The following is a 25,461-nucleotide window of genomic DNA, read 5'->3' as shown; positions in this document are numbered from 1 at the left end:
ATAATATTCTGAAAATAACAAACATGACTCATGAGATAAATAAGAAAGTGGGTTTTTCTTACAGTGTAGGAATATTTTCTTGCTGTATATTCTAGTGTCAATGTTTTGCTCAGATGCCGCGTGACTGGCTTCTGTCATTAAAAAACTTGAAAACTTGAATTTACAATTCCGGATTTTTAGAATTCAATTACAGACTTATGATGTTGTATTAATACCTTATCACACTGCCTGTAGTATTTTTAGATCACACTGAGAACATTTTCCTGGGACATTTAAAACTGATCTTCACACCTTGATCTAGTAGTTTTATTTCTTTGTGATATATTTTGTTGGTGCCACACTATGTGTTGTGATATATTAGATTATAAGGATATAATGTTGAAAAGAATGCAAGATACTGCAATTAAAACTGTTTAAATAATTTTGCAGCATTTATTTTTACTGCACCCCCTGTAAATCAGAAAAATAAAAACATTTTCCACATTTTGAATGTTGGAGCAGAATGCATGCCCCACAATTATGCAGCTGAAACCACAGCCCTTTGAGAAATACAGTGTTTTATACAGTGTCTTTGTGGCCTTGGTTGGAATTAATACATTGAATTTTGAGGTTTGCCTGTTGCAAGCCAACTTTATGAGGTGGTAGTGGAAGCCATGACTGAAATATTGACAAGTATGTTTGCTGCTTTATAGAGCTACTGAGAACAATCAGGGAACAGACATACAGTTAGTAAACAGCACAGTGAGAGTGACAGGTCTTTGAAAGCAGTCTCCAAAACCTCTACTACTCTGCCTGAGACTTTCTGGAGTATTTGAGCCTAGTTTGTATAATATGTTCATCACTGAAATTTGTAATTACTAGAAGTGTAGGGCTTGTCCTGTAATTCAACTGAAATATCAGTTTTAGTACTTGATTATGAAAGAGCCAAAAGCAGAGTCTAAGCCAAAGAAGTGAAGGGATGGAAGTTGGAACATATGAGGATCATACAATGCTACCTTTGTAAAAGAGAAAGAAACACATTGATTCTCTATGCTGATGGCTTTTACTTTGCGTAGTTTTTCCCTGGGAGATGGAGTGATCTGGCAAATGATTAGTCACATGGGTATGAAGAACCCGTGTCTTACTGACCTGTTGGACAGCCTCTGTCCAGTCCTTGAATTCTCCTTGATTCTAAATGTTTTAGCCAGGCCTTATTTGCAGAACAATGATTCTGGACACAGAAATGACTGGTAAATCAGGCTGCACTCCCACCTGCATAGCGGCTCAAAACACTGCATCTCCTTCGAACGTCCACAGCCAAGCAGGGAGTAAGAGCCATCTGCAGCCTGGTACCAAAGAAACAGAAATGTCCCGTGAAAACACAAGCGTTGAGTTATTACATGCATGTTTCCTGTGGTAAACAGATTCTTGCACTCTGGACAGAGTGAGTGGTCTGATTGTTTTACTGCTTTTGCAACATTGTTATATTTACTAATGTGCTAAACAATTCATGCTGCCAAAGGACATAAGAACAAATAAGATTGAATTATAAGAAGTCTTGTTTGTGGAAAAAAAAGTATGCAGAACTGGCAGTAATATAAAGAAGTTAAACATTATTGCTCAGTTTTTGCCCTTAATGATATCTTAGTTCATTTTTCAGGTATTTCAGAGCTCTTCCGTAATGGCTTTTTAGCACTGCATTTAAGTTTGAATGACAAATGACAAGTGTTACATTTTTTTATTTTTCATGGCACTCAAACTCTAGGTCTATGAAAAAGTATTTGGTCCATAATTTTGTAAAGTGACACACACCCAAACATGATGCTTAGATCATTGTGTTGTTGAATGTCTACTTTTATTTAAAATCCCTGTTTTTTTTTTGGTAGAAAAGTAACTTTCCTGGCCATTCTTCTGTTCTCATTTGGAAATAAAAATGAGTGTCTTTCAAATGTAAATGAGACAGTTGTGCATTCTTCATCTGGCTTGAGATGAAAAGCGTGCTAACACAAAGTAAATGCTGATCTACGGGAACAGTGAATTAATGAAGTAGCAAATGTTTTCTGGCCACTTCAGACTTTTCTAAAAAAATTATTTGAAAAAGCCTTGATTATTGTTTGATGTTGTAGAGGCGTCAGTCATTTTTTATCCTTTCCATATGTTGTAAGCTGTGCCTTTGCACAAAATGTACATTTTAAAGAACTGTTGGTTGTATCTCACAATTGGTTTGCATGTGTTTGTTTCAAGCTGATAAAAGCAGTGGAATACTAGAAGAAAAGTCCCAATTGAATCGTGTTTTTATCTTACAGCCTGGCTCTGGGGTCTCCTGTCTATCACCGTTATTAGCCTGCTGTCTCTGCTGGGAGTAATTCTGGTACCCATTATCAACCAGTCCTGCTTCAAGTTCCTTCTCACATTCCTGGTGGCCCTAGCAGTGGGTACACTGAGTGGGGATGCCCTGCTACACCTACTGCCTCATGTGAGTGCCCCAAGTCTGCTTGTGCACAGCAGGTTACCATGTCATATACTGTATGTTCCTCTTACATTATCAGATAATCTATTGCACTTATTATTACTATTGTGGGGGTGGATACCAAAGTGGAGGTGGAGGAAGGGGAAAGTGATTGAAACTTTCAGACGAAGTGGTACAGGGCTGTGTGTGTCAGAAGAAAAAATAATGACTGCTACAGCATTTTTGGTCTGCCCAGTGCTATGTCAAGACCATCCATTATATTACTTTCTCAATTATCCTTAATGGCAGGGTAAAGACACTGAGGATCACATGATTGTGTTGAGAAATTGGAATTTGCTTCCAGAATACTCAAGTCAGAATCTGAAATGTAAGATTCTGAAATTTGTTCTGCTGTATAAATCTTCCACAACTGACAAAGCATATGGTTTCTTAAATCATTTAACTGTTAGTCCCCTTGGTATCATCTGCATGGTGTGTGGCTTTCTGAATAAAAACAAACTGTGTACTTCACACATGCACTGTGTTAATTCACTGGTGCATATGAAAACACAGAATTTAGCATCAACCTACTCAAGAATCTTAATTTTGTTTCTTCCAATCACGTTTATCCTGTATTCCTTTTCAGTTTTGTGTGAAACAGCAAATATGGCTGTAGAAACAAACAAGTCAAAACATTAATTTAAAGAGTTGAGGCCGTATTCCAGGGTGTGATATTTTGCCTTTTTAAGGAATCATGTATCTTTTTATTGTTTCTTTTTAGTGTGATTTCAAATCAATACATGTCTAGAGCTCCCTTGTTGTGCTTGTCCATGTCAGTCCCAGGGTGGACATGATCACAGCCATGATGAAAGCCAAGAAGAGACAGACCTGCTCGTGGAGTATGATGGTGTGTGGAAGGGCCTGACAGCCCTGGGGGGCATCTACCTGCTCTTCATCATAGAACACTGCATCGGCATGTTCAAGCACAACAGAGACCAAGGGGTAATGAAAGCAGAAATACCAGAGCTCTGTGAAATTCACCCTGCTGCTTTGTGAAAGGCCGTGAACTGAGATGTTTGATTTTTGAAATTTTTTCAAAGGTTGACCAAGGTTGGAGATGGTATGCTCCATTAAAAATCTTTTGTTACCTCAAAATTCTGTAAATCAATACCAATTTTTCCATTACCTCCCATATACAGTATGTAAGTTGATATGTTCCTATGGAACAAAATCCTGTACTCTACATGTAACAAATGCTTACTTTTCCCATATAGTCTCCATTCTTTAAATTATACAGTATGGCCTTGCATATATACTGTACATATAAACCTGTGTGGAGTTCAAGTATGCCTGGACTTAAAAGTTTTGTTAAACATCAGGGTTAAAAAAAACAAACAGATCATGTATGGACTTAATTTGTTTTTTCTTATAAAATATACAGAACATTTATTTCATTATATGCAAATGTCCATTTAAAAAAATGTACTGCTGTTTATGAAATACAGTCCCATATTAGCTCATTCCTTTAATATTAATATCCTGGAAATTAGGTTTCCGTAAATTGAAGGATTACTGTATATTTTGTAGACAACTTTGAGTACTGTACTTCGTTTTTGTACTGACAATGCTTGATATACTCTACCGCAATTATTCCATTTTTTTCTTTTTTCTGTTTGCTTTTTTGGTATAACTATCAGGAGATATGTTGTTAAGCAAGATTCTGAATCCTCGTCTGAATGCTAACTATGTTGTGGTCTTCTGAAACAAATCAGGGAAGCTGGTGCAGGAAGAAGAGAAATGGGGATGAATCAAAGATTGGGAGGAAGCTGTCTGATCACAAACTAAACCGCCGTTCTGATGCGGAGTGGCTCCATCTCAAACCACTGACAGCTGAGGGTAAGTCATCTCTTATTATAGTCCCAAAGCTCTTTTTGCAGTGGTTGTACTTATTATTACTTTCATAATGATTCTAGACATTTGTCCTCTGTGCATAGACTGAAACCTGATTACTTAAAGAATCTGAGCATACCTCTGGTTTCTGACAGAAGTTTAGCTTATTAATTTCCTGTTAAACATTCAGAAGAGTCATATGCCCTGTTTTATTGGCAGTTCTCTTTTACTTTATTAATGTTTCTCCTCAAAGGGCTAGACAGTTCTGCGTTGTCATGTGACAGCAAGCACAATGACACCCAACTGACTGAGCTGCCGGACCCAGAGTCCCCCAGCAAAAAGCCCCTGGCTGCTGCTGACCATGATCATGACCATCAAAGGGCAAACTCCCCTGACAAAGACAGCGGCAGGAAGGTCAAGACGAAGAAGCATTCCCATGGGCATTCACACGGCCATGGTCACTCACACCATGGACACTGCCATTCCGATCAAGAGATGAAAGATGCAGGGATAGCCAGCATTGCCTGGATGGTCATCATGGGGGATGGCATGCACAATTTCAGTGATGGCCTGGCCATAGGTGAGACTGCATATCTGTACAGCTCTTGGTGGGGTGCCCTAGTGCTGGGGATTATCAGGATCTCTAAACAATATCCTGCAACTATTAATACTCAAGTAATAGGTTTATTCCATGCTGAAAAAAAGAAGAAAGAGAACACAACGTTTCGGCCGTGGAGCCTTCTTCAGGTGTGAGAGAGACAGGGCAGTAGAGAGACACCTGAAGAAGGCTCCACGGCCGAAACGTTGTGTTCTCTTTCTTCTTTTTTTCAGCATGGAATAAACCTATTACTTGTTCCTTTGCAGCCTACGCATGCTGACGCAGCTACCCACCTGAACTATTAATACTCTACTTATAGAAGTAAACTAGCAGGCAAGAACTGATGTCTAGTATTATGTGTAGTATTAATACAATTACACATTAAAGTACTTTACATATCAACTGTATATTTGGTTCAAAGCAGCATTTTTTGCATTCAACAGCTCAAGACTACATCACTGCTTTATTCTCAGAATAAAGGAGGGGGTTAGTGCCAGAGTAAATTGTTTGAGATGGTGTTTCTGTTGTCTCCCAGGGGCAGCTTTCAGTGCCACAGTGACGGGGGGCATCAGCACTTCCATTGCTGTTTTTTGCCATGAGCTCCCTCATGAGCTCGGTGAGTATTTCAAAACTGCCACAAGGCAGCTGGCACCTGCGAGCTATGTAGTTCACAAAATGACAGATAGCTGATGTCTGCACAGCCTGCAGAAGCCAGGTAAACTCAAAACGGTATTTAGAGAGTTGCATTCAGACCATGTTTGAGGTGTCGGCAATTGTCTTAATGAGCTGATCATTTAATGAACATTAAAAAGTCATTTTAGTATTTTTTTTGTACTATAAAAGCACAGGGGAAGGCCGCAAAAAGAAACTCCCCATTGTTGCTCCCTATAAGATGTTATTTGATTCTAAATATGCAAAGGCAAGCATACACTTGATTTTGCTTCATTTTCTTGGGCTGTGATGCTTGATAGAGTGTGATAACTTGGAAATGAACTTGTGTGCTCTTGGAGTGAAAACATAGGGAGAAAAGTGCTTAGGGGTCTTTAGTCCCCGGTGTTGATGATATCTGGTCTTTCATCATTGCTGTTGTCACTGCTGTTTTCGAGATGGTTCTCTGTCAGCACTGAAGATTACATCTGTATTTCAGTGTTGTTTTAATCGGCAAATTAATGGGAAGATGAGCAGCAGAAAAAATGATTGTGCTGCAGAAGCCTAGGAGCTAAGATTCCGAACCTATTTTATCTTGAATCTTTTTTTGTGGTTTTTGCATTTATTTTGTAAAAAAATCAATCAACAGTCAAAAAATGTGCTTTTTATAAGGGGAGGGGCATGGTTATCCTGGTGGCTCAGTGATGCAAGACAAGGAGTTTCCTATTGCAGAGCTGGATTAGGATCGAATCAGTCACCTTACGAAACTCCAGAATTTATTGTACAGAGAAAAGTCTGCCGGGGGTCCCATTAGTGATGATTGTGTCTGACAGACCATGAAACTGTTAATGACTTTAGCTGTCCAGAGTACAATACCCAGGAACTGTAGTTATAGTGCAATTCCCAACCTGCCTCTTTGAAGGTCACCACCATAAACCTTTAGACAAAACTGCCAGGCAGAGGTCAGATAGAACAAAATCTAGTTATATTTCTGCTTATGTTTTCACTAGTATCTGAAGTTCTATTAAAAATTAGAAGTATAACATAATCCCTAACTGTGTATCCATAAGAAGAATGTGTTTTCTAAGGTATTGTATTTGTAAAAAAAATAAATGCTGGTAAACATGAGACTTGTTTGCAGGATTTGATTTAGTGTTTAATCCACAATCTTGCATATTGTTCAACAAAAACATTTTAAAAATGTTTCTGTTTGCACTGCAGATATTGATACATTTGTAGCTAAAGCAAATGTGCAAAACCTTCCTATATTATTACCCCAACATTAAGCCAGCTTTAGTACATATACAGTACCTGCTATCTAATTTTTGGATCACATTGACTTCATGAATGCGATAACTGGGGTGCATGAGAACTAGATTCAGCTTGATTCTGTCAGTGTTTAGTACTGTGAAAATTGACACAAATGTTACTTAGTGGATCCACCTATTGAATCTGAGCCAAATATTCAAGTTAAAATAATTTATTTGAATAGTTTTTTGTTTGCTTCTTGTATTTATTATAGGCAGAATAGCTAAAGGTGTCCTGTTTTCATCTGAACATAAACCTCACACATACAGGCACACAACAAAGACTTTCTAGCCCCGTTCTTAATCTTTGTCTGTTCTAAAGACATGTAAGGCTTTTTTGATTCACAAACACAGCAAGGCAGCAGTAGAAAGCTCTCTTGCAGGAAAACAAAGCTTGTCAGCTGTCTAGCAGGAGTAGTGAAAAGTAAAAGTACCAGCATGGTAATCTGAGGTGTCGTTTTGAAAACTCTTCTTTGCTGTGGTGCTCTCACCTCCAGTTTGTTTAATGAGGCAGTTTTGCAGCACAAGCTGCAAGTGACAATTCCTCAGTGCTAATGATATCTCTCGTCAGGCTGGGTGATGTACAGAATACATCAATTGATGAATAGGCTTGTGACTGCCTGCCAACTGGCACTTCAAGAAAGCTAAATACATACTATATATTTCTTTTAGTGTCTAGTTTTCATTTCCAATTTTGCTTGCTTTTGCAGTCAAATGTTTTCTCTCTTAAAGCAAAAAGCTTTTTGAAACACATTTTAAAATATTGAAAATTCTTCCACTATGTTAAAAAAGTAACATTTTTTCTTTTGTTGAACCACTTTTTAGTAGTTTCTATAATTTTCTAAAATGAAACAAAGCAACATTTCTCCCTACTACCACCATCAGTGGAACCTTTTCCCAAGCCCATTTCAGATGACCCGTAAAATGAAGTCAGACAGCTATGATAGAAGTACTGTGATTGTTTTAGCATTGGCATCCTGATAAATATGCACCTGTGTAGACAGGTTTGCCCACTCCCTTTGGGACACTACTGAATTACAAAAATGTAAGTAAGGTATGGAAGACGAGCCTGCTCTCATGCAGTTTTGCAAATCCTGAAAGAGGCCAAGATCACCCTGGTTATAATTATATGTTAGAATGTGAATTCTCCAAAGTGGAGAAGAAAAAAAGGAAATATTCTGTAAAGAGATTATGATTATGCAAAATAGGAGAGTGAAAATGCCATATCTTCTGGGAATTCAGGAATCTTTCCACTACATACCGAGTTGCAATTATGTGCATAATTATGAGACAAAAAGACAATATACAGTGTCTGAGGGAAATGTCAATATGAATTAAATCCTGAAGTCTATATGAATACACCAGGCTCACATCAAGTGGATGACAAGATACAGGAGTGTCAGCATTTAACTAAGCAGGCCATGAACGGGAAATAAAGGAGCAGAAGTCAAATTAAAGGTTTGGCAGAGCTAGGCTCCTCATACTGCAGGATGAAGATCTTAATATGCAAATATCCATAATTTAGGAATTCTGATACGCAATCTATCCCAATGGGGGAGAAAGAGGAAACCAAGAACTAAAAAGCAAACATTTTATGGAAGTGGGAAGCACATTTTCTGTTACTAGACCGACGTGAACTTAAAGAAAATGGGGAAACTGTGTCTACCTATTCAAGTTGTAAAATGAGTATGCAGTTTTTTACTTTTGCATTCCAGGCATTAAGAGTTGTGTATTGAAAAGGAAATGGTTTCTGCATTTTCTCAATGTTGATTTATCTTGTATAGGTTAATGGTTACTAACTTTCACAATGGTTATATTCTCACAGTGTACTAAACAGCAACGTCTAGAGCATAAAGCTTATCCTGGAGGATACTGACAAATTTATTTTTTTGTTGTAGTTGGTGGATAAATGACCAGAGCTTATACAGGGGCATTTCATCTTTCTCACCACTTTGTGAAGTTCTTTGCTTTTATTTACATATCCTCTTTTGCAGCATAAATCAAACTTGCATTTTAGAGTGTGAACAAAAGATAAATTGTGTATGAGGAGTGTAATATAGCTGTCATTTCAGTGATAATTAAGTGAAAATGTTCTTGCTTACTCAGATGAATGCTTTGCGTCTGATTGTGCATTTTTAAAAAGTGATATATTTTCAAGGGTTCTGAGTTTAATTTAGTTGTTTACAGTAATGTATTACCGTTTATGTGTACCATACTCCTAACAATTAGCACAATTATACAGCTAACAGTACTATATGAAATTTGATCAAATCTGAGAAACATAAATCATTTTTGAAAAGGGAAGCAAAAAAACATAATTGCATAACAAAAAATCACAACATTCAATTTATTTCTTCTGTCTATTAATTAAGTTAATTCAGAAATATGTGAAAAAATCTTTTGTAAGAAAAATTAAAACCTCACCATTAATTTTGCTTTGAGTGCTATTTATGAGCACTGCGGTACAAATTATACATTTACACCAAATAATATGTGTTAATGTCTAAGATAAGTAGGATTTTCAGCTTTTAAAGTAAATAATCTTCAGTGTAGCTATTCCCTGCGGAGGATTCGCAGGTAAAGGCGATGTATAATGATTTATTACTTTTGAGTTTCTTAAGGGATGTGAGGCATTGTTGAAGTTAAGCTTTTCACAGTGAAAGATAAATCACTTAACAGCATTAATCTGAATAACTGAAATGAGAAATTAAAGTTTTATTTTTTTCTTTTATGTAGACCATCAGGAACATAATTGGCATAGATAGTTCTGTTAATTTAGCTCACTGACATGGAAAGGTTTCTTCTCAGCATGTTGCTCATTTCCATTATTTAAACACACCCAGAAGCAAAGAAAATGAGAGCTGAGTGTTCACAGTTTTTGTCTAAATTTATAGAGAAGAGTAATGCATGTGTAAGATGCAGTGTACTAAAGATCTTTTAAATTGAATAAACAAAGATGTGACTTAGTAGGATGGTAAATAGTTGTGTTACAAAGAGTTGTTTTAACAGATTCGATAATGTTGTGTCTTGCAATGTGGGACCTAGCTTGCCTTATCCAGTGTCCCCCTTTGCATCTGTTCCAGGAGATTTTGCGGTGCTGCTAAAGGCAGGGATGTCGGTGAAACAGGCCATCGTTTACAATGTACTGTCTGCTCTGATGGCGTACGTGGGCATGCTGATCGGCACGGCTGTGGGGCAGTACACCAACAACCTCACCAGCTGGATCTTCGCGGTCACCGCCGGGATGTTCCTCTATGTGGCTTTAGTGGACATGGTAGGTTAGAGAGGACGGGAATGTCCTACTGTATCATTCTGAGTGCCTTTCAGCAGGCTAGGTTTCTCAGCTCCATTCCTTAGATGCCCCATAATGCTCTGTAATCCTCCAGTCATTCCCTAGCCATTTATTTTAATACCTACACCACTTTGTATTGCATACACAAATCAAATATATGGTTATAGGCATGACCGTTAAGCAGTTTAGATTTGTATGGCAGTGATTAGGTGCTGCTCGGATCAAATTCCTGGGCTTCTGTTGGGCCTCCTGGGACTGTATTTGGAAAATGCAACACTGTCAGACATTCATTGAACACAAGTTAGTTGCACATACCTTTTCTTGTTGTTTATAGAATGAATGAAAGGTGAAAACCCCCATCTTTCTCAAACACAGCAGTGTAATCTCACTTGAACCTGAATGACACTGAGATTTTCTTCAAGTGAGGCCTTTTCAAAATTCAAAATGTGTACATACATAGTCAGGCTCAACTGAAATGAATGTGGGGCTGTAATATTACAGTGGGTGTCATTTCATAACCTTTGTGACAATGACTTTCATAAACAAAACCAGAGACCCATGAGAGTATGTTGTGAATATGTAGAGGTACATAAATAGACCTTTTCTGGTTCAAAAAAGCTGCTAATCTTTTCTCCCTTGCTGTGCACTCCCCGGTGAGTGGAAGATGAGAGAAGCTTCTCCTTTTACAGCTTTGTTTGATAGGGTTGTCTCTGAGCAGCAGGCTTGGCATTGGTGACTCTCCAGGGGTTTACAGCTTGTGCACTTCATCTTGGGCGCAATGCGCCTAAAACTGGCAGGCAGCCCCACTCGGAGAAAGACAGACCGAACAGTGGGGAGGGAGACGCTCCACACGGTTTTCCCTGCCTGCCTGTGCTGGAACACTACCAAGCCTCTTTTCCTGTATGCACTAGGCTGATAAGGTGCAAGTTTATAAAGAAAACTGCCAGCAGAACCCTCTGGAAGGCACCTGCCAACATTTGTATGTATGATAGGTGCTGATTGTGTGTGTGAAGTTGGGCCTGCAGTTGTTTTGATGGTTTTGTGTTTCCTCTAACGATCCAAGAAATAATGTTATTATCAGACCTTTGTAGCCTGTGTGGCGAGGGCTGGGCGATATGGCCAAAAACATGATCTTATAAAAGTGTTCATATCAGTCGATATCGATAATTATCACGATAAATGTCAAATCATTATTTCTTTCAAGTTTAAAGGCAGATTTTTTCTCCTGAGTGAAAGTTGAAGAAACCAGACAGTTAATTGGTAAATTAAACAACTCTTTATTTTAAGAACACAACAAACACTTGCCAAACAGCAGAAACATTAAACAAATCTGAGGTAGAGAGTATTCAAGTCTTTTTTATGTCAAAATATGCATGAGTATAATTTACAAAATAAATATCTTAATAGAAAAATTTAATACTGCAGTGTGATAAAACACACAAGATGGCTCAGACAGACTGCAAAGTTTAAAGTGCTCTGTTTTATGTCTGATCGTAAAAAGCCAAAATATCTCCAAATTACCGAAGTTGAATGACCTTTTCTGTCGACGATGTCATCTTCCTTCGAGCTGGTCGTTGGCAGCACTACATTTGCTTCAGTGTCGCTCATTTCTCCACTCTTAACTACAGTCCTGTCAGCCACCACCGTGTGGGTAAACAACACCATGTTAGCTGCCCGGTCTACAACACGCACGCGCACTCGCGCAGTATTTTGTTCGCATGCGCATCTCATGCGCAAAGCAAAAACATTTATATCGATCATTTATCGAACTTTTGTTTAAATTATATCCAGGAAAATTATATAGAAAATTGTCCCGATGATCCAAACACAAAACAGAAATATGATCTAATTTTCACAATTTGTTATTCTTGACATTTTTAACGTGACTTAATGTTAACAAGATAATAGCCCCTGTAAGCACTTTCCATTCACCTTTTTCTGTGCACAAAGAAGAAATGCAATATGCTTGTATCTCATACTTGGCGAATTAAGTTTAAATATCAACATTTCAAAGCAGAAACTACTGTATATGTCTGTACATGTCTAAGTTGTGCAGTCTCCATTCTCTGTTTATTATGTGGGCATTCAAAAGCACATCAGCCTAACTTGTGTGTTTCAATTAATACAGTAATTTCATCCTCACGTGACGATGGTACACAAGGTCATCGGGAAGCGAGGTGACATGTGCCGATAACACTGAAATATACTTTGGATTAATTACTTGTTAAGATTTTTGGCATCTTCCAAGTTGCCAAGTGTGAAGAAATAAAAATAATAGATGAGATCTTGGCAAGCATGCCACGTCCAGTGGTAACAGGAAAATTATATGTAAAGAAGCTTAGCTTTATCTGCATGGTAAGTATGAAAGACACTTATAACTATATTCATAAGCTATTGATATTGTAAAAGTTGTGTTTTACATTGACAGTGGGTCCACGATAATTGATCTGGTTTGACTGTGCAAGTGCATTTGGTAGTTTTTCTCCTGCCGTTTTTGAATTTATAACACTTCTCGTGAAAGGAGCTAGCACTAACACTCCCGGGAGCTTACCTAGTGACACATACTCTGTATTTTTCCATCTTTCTATATGTTGGTGGAAAATAAAAGAAAAGCTGAAAAAAGAGAATAATGGATTGACTGGCAAGATCTTATGGGAATACAAGAGTAATAAACCCAGCACAGTTGCAGTTGTATTTATTTTTTCACATAATAATGTCATCTTCAAAGCTTCAATTAAAAAAGTGGCGCTTCACAAGTTTCAGTGCGATAGCTACTGCAGGAGTGTAGAACTTCACATTGTCAGTTAGTGTATGCTACAGTATGGTTATAAATTAAGATATTGCTTATCTTATCCTATGGCTAGTCTTCAAGGATTCAGTGTTCTTAGCTTCTGTTTTCTCCTAGCTGGATAATCATCAGCTCACTTTGTTTTGAACACTTCAAAATTATTATAGTTTCATGTTGAAAGGATTTCAGTGCTGTTTGTGGTAGAGAAATTACTTTTCTATGCAGCTTTTAGATCATTGGTTCTTAACCTAGTGTGCAAGTACCTACTGGAGGTTAAGCACATACATGACTACTGTTTCCAAAGTAAATGTAAAGTGTGTAATGTTTCATATATTCTTCATTTTGCTGCAAAATTAAAATAAATATACAATAGTTATGAGATATCTTAAGTTTAAAGAACAGACCCGCTTTCACGATACTTGATAAAGAGTGAAAGAATATACAGTAGTTTGAGATCCAGTGGAGTGCAGGCTGTAGTAACCACTGTGTTAGATGGTTAATAAAGTCTTTAGATATAAGGGGGAAGCCCAATAATTATAATTGGATGACTAAGAAGCTAAGGACAGCACTCAGTGCTGTGTAGCATATCCAGTATCTTGAGGAAAACTATAACACTTAGTAAAATGCATTACAGGGACAAGAGTTTTGTCATCTGATATGCTTTAACGGTTTTGGAAAAGAATTACAAAGCTGACTGTTCTCTGGTAAGGGCAGGCCTTTCATTTTTTCACCAGACTACCTCCCTCCCACAGAAAATTACTAGAAAATGGAAAAGCTATTTCTGATGCCAGACATAAGGCCTGTGTAGACAAGAATAGGCATGTTTCTTTCTTGAATTATTTATGGCAGGAACTTTTAGATGAGATTTGAATTGTGAGCTGATATGACTACAGCTTTGTGTGGACAAGAACACATACCCCAGTTTTAAATGTCCATTATGATCTTCGTGACAGTGTCTCCGTTTTTAAATTCAGGACCACTGGGATTGTACGGTTTGTAAGTATGGAGAAACACACTGAAGGGGGGATGTCTTGATTGCACAGCGTAGTGATGCCGAACAAGTCTGAGCTGTGGAGTTTTCTGAATTATCCTCCTTGTTGTCACCCCCCCCAGCTTCCGGAGATGCTTCATGGAGACAGCGAGGAACACAAGAGATGCCAGTTAGGCCACTTCCTGCTGCAGAATGTAGGCATGCTGGTGGGCTTTGGCATCATGCTGCTCATTGCCATTTTTGAGGACAAGATTGTCCTGGACATCAACTTCTAGCCAGCACAACCCCTCGCCCTGAACTCGACAGAGCAGGAGAGGGAAGGGGCAATATATCCAGAAAAAAAGTATGTTGGTATTTGCTTCGCCTTATTGCTTGTGTCGCAGGCCAGTCATGCATGAACTTTGTGTGGCAATCATTACGTACAGTAGCCAGTAAGAAAAGCAGTGGCTTGCAGTTGCTTCGAAATAGAGAAGTTTCATTGTTTGTTTTTTTTCGTCTGACATCTTATCCAACCCCATCCCCCTGCGTCGCCCCCTTTTTCTTGAGGCGGCCGTATGGTATCCTCGAGCTCCGTGGTGCCCACACACACCTCAGCAGGCCTGCTGCTCTTCCCCTCTGTGCTTCACCAGTGCCAGCTGCTGCAGGCAGTACTGGGCCATTTTGTCTAAAAATTGTCATCTCTGCCCCGGGCAGCTTAGACATTGAAACACCATGCCGCCTGCATCGCATCCCCACTGCAGAAATATATTTGCAGGTTTTTTGAAAATAAATATATCGGAAGCTTGGTGTTTCCGTTTATGTTCATTGAAGAAAAGGAATATTATGTCCTATCAGAGCTTTTTGCAAGTTTTATACTGATACTTATGTATTCAGCAGCCAGTGCTCTTAATCTTGAAAATGTATCAGCCCTGAAACATGCCTATCCCAATACCAAGATTTCAGATTCCACAGTAGACACAGTTTGGAAGCTAAGTGTACGAAAACCTGACGTTCCTCTATAATTAAAACTGAAGCAGAAACTGAAACGTGATATGTAAATCAGAATAGTACAAACATAATAGGTTATTCTTTTTATAAATAATATTGTGACTCTTTGGCTGAATTATTGACCAAAGGAGTTAATAATTACACAGAAAAAGAGATTGTTATATAAATATATTTCCCCAATTGTTTTTTTTTATAGTTTCCATCCTGTTTTTGAATAGTCACGAACTGTTCGGTACAGAGTGACCTGGCATATACTGATTGTTCATCATTCACATGTCTTCTCCTTCTAGTCAAAAATCATCCATTTTTGAAATTTGCAGACCAGACATGCAGACATGTTGCTCTTTTTTGATACGCTCCCTGTTATTTAGAAGGCTTCCAGCTGGTTTCCTCTGTTCACAGTGTCAACTGGAACAAAAAATGGCAGCTCTGAAAGACCACCCGGAGGACTGATGTAGCCCAGCCCTGCAGGTGTCTATTTAAACAATGTGGGGAGAAGTTCCACAGCCCTGACCTCTCTGCCAGCCCCATCTCCATGCTGCCTGGCCTGTAGAGTACCTTTTGAGAGAAACCTTTCTGTGGTGTAGGAGTGACCACCTGCATTCAGAGCGGGCTGTGGGTTTTACCTCCAGAAAAACCTGGAGTGGTGAGGCTTCCACTGGCACCAAGCCCAGCTTGCTCTTACCTTAGACATACAGTTATTGATCACATTTCGTTTTCAACAGCCAAGCATAGTAAAATAAAAAAAAACTGCCAACCCTCACACGAAATACAAATAGTGTATAAATCTGGCTACATTTCTGAGACACTGCAGCGATGGCCGTAGTCCCAAGCACATCACCATGTCACTCTCCGCTTTCTTCCCGAGGTCCAGCAAGCCACTGCTCAAGCATAATACCCGTGGTGTGTATCTCATTGTGAACCGTGTCATGTATTGCAACATTGCAGCCAGGGGGCCAACACATGTCAAAACAGTGGTTGGAGAACAAGCATTTACAGTGTTCCAGTCCTGCTGACCAGTAACTGACCTAATTACCTGTTCAGAATAATACAAACACTTTTTTTTTAAATCCTTTGGTACTCGCAGTTTCAATATGTGGATTCAGTTGTGCCAGAGTGCTAGCAAATCAAGGTACGCACAGGCTTCCTATTTTGTAGCTGTTTATAAAATCTTAAATTAGAATACTACTGTGGTGGTTGACGTTTTTTTTTTTAATGATCTTACAGGATTGATATCTTCTGTGAACAAAGCCTATCTTAATTCCAAAATTGTAAGGTTCAGTGGATTAGTAATGTTGAGCCATGCTTGACAAAACATTTGCCTCTTTTTGTTGTCTACTCAAGATGAAGCTATGTTTTTGCTTTTGTAACTGTGGATGTTTTGGAGCTTTGGTGCCAAATGAAAATTTGTCATTTACAGTACCTGTTAAGTGACCGCTGATATTACTATAGTGTTATGAAATTTAAGAAATTTGAAAAACAACATTATTTTAGTTTTGGGGCAAATTGGTCATCTTATGTACCGAATGGTTCAACCAGAAACATTCTGGACCCATTTGGGAAAAATAATGATTTGGAGCATCTTTAATTATGTCACTAATACGACTTGCAATAGAAGTTGTTGAAATTGAAAGGTTTGGAACAAAGTTGATAAATCAATCGCATTATAAAATTATATGATTTATGGGAGTGAGCTTTCATTTCAATGGATGAATGACAATTCCATGAATTCAAGTGATTCATTGTCTGTTAACTTTATAGCAGACTCTGCACACTTACTGTACTTGCAAACTCACCTTTACTTTTTTCCTTAAAAGGTATATAGCACCCTTCCAACTAGTCCAATTCTGTCAACTCATTGACATTTCATTCAGTTTGATTGATTTAAATTTATTTCAGCTTTTGAATGCATGGTCTTATCATTCTTTTATTACTGAGCACTTTTATTTAAGTCTTGTGCTCATTAATTTATCTTTGAATTTAGTTTTATAAATGTTCATCTTTAAGGGAAAAAAGTATTTTTGTTGGTATGCAGTAAATATTACTTATTTTCCAACCTTACTACAAAAAAATGATTTCGTTTCCAAAGGTGTCATTATTGGGATAAAAAAATGGTACAGAAGGTACAGTTAATGATTTTGTACTTATGATTCTAACTAACACCACTTCTGCATTTATCTTTTAGATATTTGAATTACTTTTTCATCTACTGTATGTTTTGTCTACATAACATACCCATTAAAAAATTGTAAAGATAATTACACAAACATCTAAGCTGCTTAAGTCTTAACTTGAATTATATGAGTAAGCTCCTTTTATAGTAATATGGTGATTTCATCTACTGCTGTTTTAAACAGGCTTCATCAGTGTTGTACTGTACCTTTCAAGTGCTGTTTAAAAAATAAATTACAGACTATAGAAGTACTGAGCTTACCCAGTGATTTTTTTCAATAAATAATTTTTTAATGGGTATAAACAGTTATAGAAAAATCACATTTGTGCCAAATGTCTAGTCACTGCATTTCCTATGAAGCTTTATTGAAACGGTGGCCACAGTGGAAATTTTGATTTGAGCTCTAAATGCCTCCTCATATTGCATTCCCCATCTCTGTTACTTAGGTACCAAATGATTGTCTGTATTTAGACCACCTAGTACAGATAGCTAGCTTCTGTGTTCGCTAGAGTACATAATTGTAACTTCAATTTATCCTGTCACTGTGTGACATCCATGTACTTGTTTATTGGATGTAGATCATTGTAATCACATAAAAGTAATTTATTAAACTGGATAAAATCGTGCATGGGAGGAGTTAAAAAGCTGTGGGTGTAAAACTGTTGTCATTGGTCAAAACATCTGATTGTTAGTTGTTGAGCATTTTGCTACAGCTTTTTTTTTTAATTTTAAAGATGAGCTATACTTTGGGGCATTGCAAAGCTAATAACTTGTGGTTTTAGTATGCAGTAGTTGTAGGATTACGAAAACGGACCCTGCAAACTAATTGTAGTTGATTATTCATGCTTTAAGAACTTGTTTGAGAATATAAGTCAAAATTATTTGGAAACAAAGAAAAGCTTGTAAAATTGCAGGCAGTGAGTTATATTTAAATATGTGAACAATGATGATTCCCTGAAGACAATCTCATAGCACTATGGTACTTCATTATTCATTGAATTGATTTGAGCAAAACTGCATTTTTCCTTACATGGGTTAAACAAGTGACAGTGTGAGCTATTACAGTTTTAGATTAATACAGATTTTTAAAATGGGTTAAATGCTGTCAGGACTTTACATCACCCAAAAATGGAAACATCTAGAAACTGTAAGGTTAAAGCAAGCGAGATATATAAACAATACATGTGCAGTTATTAAGTCAAACTGCTGCTTTTATTTTTCATTTTGAGTATAAAATATACTGAGATAACATCCAGAAAAGATGGCTTTTGCCCCAAAGAATATCTTATCAAACTACTGGAAACAAAATGAAAAATCTGTTCTAAAGCCAAAATAATGAGGGTTCTTGTTTTGTGCTTTTTTTATTTTTTATGATGTTTACAGACCTGGATATTTAAATGTATTAACTGCATTTGCTATCCGTGCTTTTGTCAGTTTTGTTTTCCACTGAAGAACGGAAAACAATAAAGTTTGCATAAAGTTGCAAAGATGTGGGAGTGGTGTTTATTATGGCATCTCAGTGAACCGAAGTAACAACTAAACCTTCTAAGCTTTAGCTGCAGTTAAAAACAGAAGCTGGGTCACTGAACATAGTTCATGCAACTTATTAATACAACATATTAAAACTGAAATGGGCACACAACCATTTTTATATTGTTTTTTAATGAAGTGTTACAAATAATACAGTACCTACTTTACTTTCCTAAATTTAATAAATGAAAACAAATTGAAAACTCTAATAAAAATGAAGGTTCTGAAAAGCCAATGTAATATTCATAAACTTAAAGTGCCGGTTGTTTTTCACATTAGGCCACAGGGACATTGAAAAGCCTTGGAAAGGGGTATTAGGAGTTGAGCTGGCACAGCAGTGCCACGCCACGTCCAATCCAGTGTTCTGGGGGCCGATCAGAAGGCAGCGTCATGGCGATGACGAAGTTGGTGGAGTGTCCTGTGGTGGACAGTGTGCCCCTGCGCTCGCTGGTCTTGTAGAGGGGGGCAGTGTAGCTCATCCTCTGGGATATGTCCTGCCTCTTACATGGCTTCAGCCACATCTTGAAAAGACAAAACAGGAGGGAGCTGACTAAACTAAATCTATCAGTTGTTGCAGCAAGCCAGTGTAACAGGAAACTCTTATTAGGATTATAAATTTAAAAATAATGAAAAAAAAAAACTTAATGGGGCTTTTGAGTGGCTCAGGGTGAGCACAGTATTCCGGCCATTGCTGTGAATAGCTTAGTGACTAGGACTTCCCAAACAGTTGCTCATGGTTTCCCAAGCATTACAGTACGTTTTGAATTATTCTTAATATTTGCACTTATTACCTCAACAGCAATTCTATAATTTGATGAGGTCCTGTAAGCAAGCAGTATTGTTTTTAGGGAATTTATTTACTCTTCCAACAGAATGATACACTAACTATGCTGTAGACATTAGGGGGCACACAACACGCAAAACCAGCAGTGTGGGTCAACAGTGCATGTTCGTGTTTTACTGTATGAGAGGAAAATAAAGAGGAGAGGTATAAAAATAAAAGAGAAACTCCACTGCTTTCATCATTGCTATTAATAGCTACATTTCTATAGTTATATCCTTGCAGTATTGTAGTAAATACAGACTGCAATAACTGCCTCAATTGAAACCTTCAATAAATTGTTACTTGCCAGTTTATCACCAGTTACCAAGATAGAGAGATTCTACTTTTCTTGGTGGATATTTATCATCTCTGAACTGTGTTGAATCTATTTTTCATATAAATAAAACATAATCCAAAGATTCTGATCTCTAGATTTCCATATACTGCAGATTTCCACTTCAAAGACTTTCACACTATGTTGTTTTTCTTTTCCTTCATAATAAACACATTTTTAATTCACTTTTGCTTGTGTCAAAAACAATTTCTACTATTAGTCGAACTTAAATTTTTAAAATATCAAAGAAAGGTTTTTGAATAATACATTAGTATGGTGTGCAGCATGAACAAATATGTTTAAATAAAGTCATATTTCTAAATCTCAGAACCTGCCACTAGTGACATTTTATTTCTACACTTTATTCTTTATTTATAAGCCTTCAAATCATTATTATGATGCATTATATGAACTACTACAATAAAGATGATGCTGTCCTAATAGGATTCTTTCATTTGTAGCAGTGTTTTGATTTTAATTAGATCAGCCTCAACATAAATTGAATAAACTAACAAGTGAAACATTCTTTTTTTAAAACAGTAGTAACACCATTTATTTTTGTATTATTCATACAGCTATCAATGTTATGGGTAATTTCACTTTAAAAATAAAATAATACACTTTACAGAAGTCTCTCAGGTTCATATGTGACAACAACTGTATATAAAATGTTGGATAGAATGAGTGATGTTTTAATTTACTTGGGCTACTAGTAAACCTTGTGTGACGAGATCTGTGACAAGATTTTCTACTTATGTGCACACCATCGATTTATGGGAAAAAAAAACATTCTTGTGTCAATCAAACAACATTCATGCAAATCCACCACATTTTTGGTTCGCCATCTGAGTGTCTATGAGATCAGCAGAGCTAATCCTCTCAGCATTACTGCCATTTGGTCCCAGAGTCTTCTGAGTGTCCTCAGCCCTTGGGTTCAGGATAGGAACAGCAGGACTGAGAACAGGACCATCTTTTTCAGTCTTGTTACTCTATTTACTTTGCAGAAACACAAAAGGTGGCCAGCAAACGCCCTCAGTCAGCTCCGGCATAATATCTAAAGAATTCATCACTTTATCCACACTTTTTAGAAGCCTTTCAGTTTAATCTGTGGCAGCAGTTAAATATAAAATATTGGATGGAGAAACTGATATTTGAGTTTACTTTGTGACCAATCTTGAAGTATTGTTACAGGACACCTGATAGGATCAGTGTGTGAAAAAAGTCGTCTTCAGGACAAAATGTTTTTGTTTTTCCATTGAATGATTATGGAATATATAATAGTATGTAATTTAAAATGTCTTTGTCCTGCTAGAATAATTGCACTACCTGTGTATTTTCAGGCAGTATTAGTTTTACTGTCGGTATATTATAACCCTACAAGGAGCTGAAATGTCTGCTGTAATCTATTTCAACTCTTACATTCAATTTACAACTCGTAAACATAAAACATTTAGTCCTTCAAGTCTTAATTAGTTGGTAGTTGAAAGATACTCACAAGCCAGAACAGACTTTGGTCACCTGAGGACTCAGTCTATGACTAAGAGTGCACATACATAGATTATGCTATTTTATTTTTGTTGTGTCTAACTGGAAAAAAAAATATTATGAAACACTGACCACTGGCACGGTGTCATGCAGCACTTTGGGGAAGGACTCTGCTAGAAGTTTGGTTTTGCGGTCCCATCGAGCGCCATCCAGGAACAGTCCCCTGATGTACACACCTGCAGTGCAATGACAGGGTGACATACTGTACAGCACTGTCTCAAACAGAACCATGTCCAGCAAAACTTCCCAAAGCTTGAAATGGTTTCAAATGAAAAGTCTCCATCATATAACAAATAACACAATTATTATTTTTACCAGTGTTCCATGTGACCTCTTAAACTGTTAATGTTGTATTTCAGATTTTGAGTGATCCTCTAATCCAGTTAATTAAAACAAATGCTTTTCCTGAATTGCATAATTTATGTATTCTTGTTAGCAATATTCTGAAGTTAGTTTTTGTCAAATATGAAACTAACCTCTCTTCAAAGATGCTATACATAAGGATATACAGTTTATATCCTTCTGTGAAGAGACCAACATACTGTACTAATGCCTCCTATTATGTTGCTGGGGAATTTAATAACTTGTATTCTTTTGAATATTATAATGTGTACTGTATGTGCATTAACTCACATAATCAAGGGATTAAATTAAGTGTTCAATACTTAGATAATACAACAATTAAAATACATCTGAAGCATTCTCACTCTGTACTTATGCTATATGACATAACACACAATTCATAAAGGAGGAATATCTTGTGCAGCTGTCTTACTGAAAGCAATAGCTTCTCATAATTCTGTTCAGCAAACTATAACTCTTTCTGTTTGTCTTTTTATTCTATTCTGATGCTGTGAATAAGTGATAAAGATATACAGTATATGAGATCTGGCAATCAGCAATTTATATATTTTTTCCAAGTGTTTTTATTTCAGAATACCTCCTTTAAAGTTTCAATATGACAAGAGACTGATACAGTAAGTGATGGGTCACATACTGTAAACATTCTGGTGAATTTAAAGTGAGCTTATCTTTTTTGTGGATACAACCACACACAAAAGCACACATGAAAGAAAAGGTTACATTATTAACATATCTTAACATATCGCCTACTACCCACAGATGTCTAATAAAAAAGTGATTTGCATGTAGTGTTAATTGATAAAAGCACATAAGTTGCTAAGTTAATTCTACTAATCAGTTTGATCATCAAATTCAGTCATCACAACACTGGTTAAAGATACTCAGTTCACTTCAGAGCTGATAGCGTAACAAAACTTTTAAATGGAAGTATTTGACTAGGCAGTCTGCGCGTCCCTAGTGAGGCTGGCTACAGCAACATGTCTGTGTCTGTCGGTGTCTCACCATCCTCAGGGGGCTGCCGGTATTCTTTATCATCCAGCACCTCAAAGTCGAAGCCCAGAAGGTCGATGGGGATGGTGTGCTTGCGGGCATAGTTTTGCTGCCCACCTGTCAAGAAGGCCTGGGTGAAGAAAAACCCAGAGAGCCAGAACACAGCAGGGGTGCCATTCTCATACCAGTCCTGCAGAGAAAAAGAACAACACGACTTTTTACACACCACTGCCCCATGATGTATGACTGCAGTGAAATGCACTGTATGGCAGGTCCTATAGAAACGTGTATATGCATTTATCAGACTTTCTCAGGAGACAATGAGTGTAGGTAAGAGTGGATATAATTATTAATTTATTGCCAGTTTTAAGATTGGTGAAAGTTACTGTAGATGAACAGGATTATATGAGAAATTATTGTACCACCCAATTTTTCCTTTGAGATTTTCTGATTGAGTGCTGGAAACAATACTATTACACAACATTTAGTTTTTCAACCAGGCTGGCCTTTGAGCCTAGCATCAGTGTGGAACATCTGTCTGTTGTCAATCAGACACAGCTATATCCCGGTGCTGAATCTCCTGCCCATGTCTGCCACCTGTCTGGCTGTGGCCAGGAGACAGACCGGCACTTAGCACTCCAGTGGGTTGCCAGCAGGCACTCTGCTGCTTACATCTACTGTGTAAAGCCCATGAAAAAAACAAGGATGTCTGAAACATTCACTGTGACTAAAGGATGTTTCGTCACATTAAGAAAACCTTATCTGACCCATGTCATTAATCATTTTAAACAGCTACTGTAAATACTATTATTTGTACATTTAATCTTCAGGAATTTCTAATGTGAAAGATTAGTTAAAGTAGTGGCCTCCTCTGTAAGTAGGAAAGTAAGGCATTGCATCTATTAACTTTCAAAGTACTGAGTGTGGGCCTTGCTGGCCTGCTTGTTTTGACTTGTTTTCACGCCCAGATAGGGTAAAAAGTGAAGGGTGATGACACCACTGGCTAAAGATATCCATGTTTAATGGGCTGATGCCAGATTGATTTATTTGCACATGAATAACCAAAAATGCCTGCTTTTTCCCCAAAACTCTACATATAAACATTTACCCCCGCATTCCTGATAGACAGCTTATTTTATTTCATGTCAATCTGGATTAATCAAATGATGCTTCTGTAAACACCTTTGATGTTTTTCTTGGTCCTCTGAGGATTGTTGTGTATTTTCACAGACAACACACTTGATTTAATTTACAAGTACTGATATACAAATGCTTAACCCTTTATCTATCACTATCTAAAAAGTTCAGTTAGAATACAAATTAAACAACAAGACAGAAAATTCTGACACTACAATGAACCCTTTTTAAATAATGTGTATGTTCTCTCTGGCCACTGGTACACAATATGGCCATATAATTTTCTGACTCCTGTTATTCATTTCTTGCTCATTTTTCAGTCAAGACAAACTTAATTATTTTCGGAGGGAGACTGAGGGAGGTGATGTTGACTTACTGTTAAAGTGTTGACTTGCATTCCTCAAGGACAAATCTAGCAACAATGAACCTGGCCTCTTTATTGTAAATATCATGACATTTGTTTCTGTTGTCACCTTCCTTCTATACAATTTAAATTATATTCTTTAAGCTATATCATTTTTTCAATTTATATTTTTCAGTTATATTGGTTTCAAATAGACATTATTCTATATCAATATTTGTATTCACTATATTTATTAAAATACATACCTCAATAAATAGCCCACTGACAACAACAATTATTTTAATCGTGAACAATTTGGAGATGTCTAATCTAATTTCAACTGTTCCAAAATATTTTGGGTAATTTTTATTTTATGATTATCCATATTTCAGGAATATTGAATAATGAATTAAGTTTATGGGTTATTCTTGAGTACATCATTGGTATTCGTGAACAGTTCCTGATTTTAAATAACTATAGCATAAACAATAAAAATTGCTGAATCAGTGAAAATAATGTTTGTCTGGAAGTGAGTTTGTAATTACAGGTAGGTTTCAATTTATGCAGCGGATGTGTTCCTGAAAAATGCTGTGTAAATCAAAAACATGTAAATTAAAAATTAATTTCCCATAAGAAAGCATATTAATAGAGCCGAATAATTCCATGTCCAATCTGAGCAACTTTTCTGTTTTGTAGCAAATGACTAGAAATTAAAAATGTTATATATACTGTAGAATGGTTAGTTAGGATTTTTTCACACAGTAGCTTTGTTTAGGAGTTTATCTTAGATGTTTTAAAATATAAACTTTAGGTATAGACAAAGAACATAAAAACATGTTATATCTTTCTTTAGTAATTGCGAGATGATGGCAAATGAACATTGAGTGGGAGAACTACCTGTACAGGATTTTAAGATGTTTAATATTGTACTACGTAAGCAATATGGGATGTTTATATTTCTGTTTTCTTAGTCTGGAGAATGGGAGCTCGTTAATAGAGGGAAAATATCATTTGTATGTTCTTTGTGTTTTTATATAATGCTTTCAGCCTTAAACACAAAAGGGTTCCTTCATAACCACTTTGTACTTATTACTACATCACCACAGACTAAATTACCTGCAAGAACTTCAGCCTAGCAAGGAAATCATTGACATAGCTGCCCAGTGGCTTCAGACTGGGGTAGGACTTCTTCATCCACATCCCAGGAATGCGCCCCTTCAAAATGCTGTTTACCACTTCCTCCAGCTCTGCAGACATTACCACCAGACCCTGCAAGGCAAAACAACACATGGCC

At 37.1% G+C, this 25,461-nt stretch overlaps 2 protein-coding genes across 8 annotated transcripts in view; one reads left to right on the top strand and one right to left on the bottom strand.

The window, feature by feature from the left end:
* slc39a10 (solute carrier family 39 member 10) overlaps positions 1-18,589 on the top strand; it is a 46,557-nt gene extending 27,968 nt beyond the window's left edge. For all 5 annotated transcript variants that reach the window (XM_015358739.2, XM_015358741.2, XM_015358740.2 and 2 more), the window contains 7 exons: positions 2,286-2,455; positions 3,266-3,430; positions 4,201-4,324; positions 4,572-4,898; positions 5,452-5,532; positions 9,955-10,145; positions 14,065-18,589. In XM_015358739.2, coding sequence (XP_015214225.2) covers positions 2,286-2,455; positions 3,266-3,430; positions 4,201-4,324; positions 4,572-4,898; positions 5,452-5,532; positions 9,955-10,145; positions 14,065-14,217 — 1,211 coding nt within the window. In that variant the 3' untranslated portion in view covers positions 14,218-18,589. The remainder of the gene's footprint in view (positions 1-2,285; positions 2,456-3,265; positions 3,431-4,200; positions 4,325-4,571; positions 4,899-5,451; positions 5,533-9,954; positions 10,146-14,064) is intronic.
* A 156-nt stretch (positions 18,590-18,745) lies between these two features.
* The window catches only part of dnah7 (dynein, axonemal, heavy chain 7), a 78,291-nt gene continuing 71,575 nt past the window's right edge, over positions 18,746-25,461 (bottom strand). For all 3 annotated transcript variants that reach the window (XM_069196751.1, XM_069196750.1, XM_069196752.1), the window contains 4 exons: positions 25,284-25,436; positions 22,700-22,877; positions 21,407-21,510; positions 18,746-19,153 (listed from right to left, as the gene is read on the bottom strand). In XM_069196751.1, the coding sequence (XP_069052852.1) occupies positions 18,947-19,153; positions 21,407-21,510; positions 22,700-22,877; positions 25,284-25,436 (642 nt within the window). In that variant the 3' untranslated portion in view covers positions 18,746-18,946. The remainder of the gene's footprint in view (positions 19,154-21,406; positions 21,511-22,699; positions 22,878-25,283; positions 25,437-25,461) is intronic.

This window comes from Lepisosteus oculatus, chromosome 12 (genome assembly GCF_040954835.1).
Source record: "Lepisosteus oculatus isolate fLepOcu1 chromosome 12, fLepOcu1.hap2, whole genome shotgun sequence".
NCBI lineage: Eukaryota > Metazoa > Chordata > Actinopteri > Semionotiformes > Lepisosteidae > Lepisosteus > Lepisosteus oculatus.
Note: the sequence above shows the minus strand (reverse complement) of the source record. Positions and strands in the feature narration are given on the sequence as shown.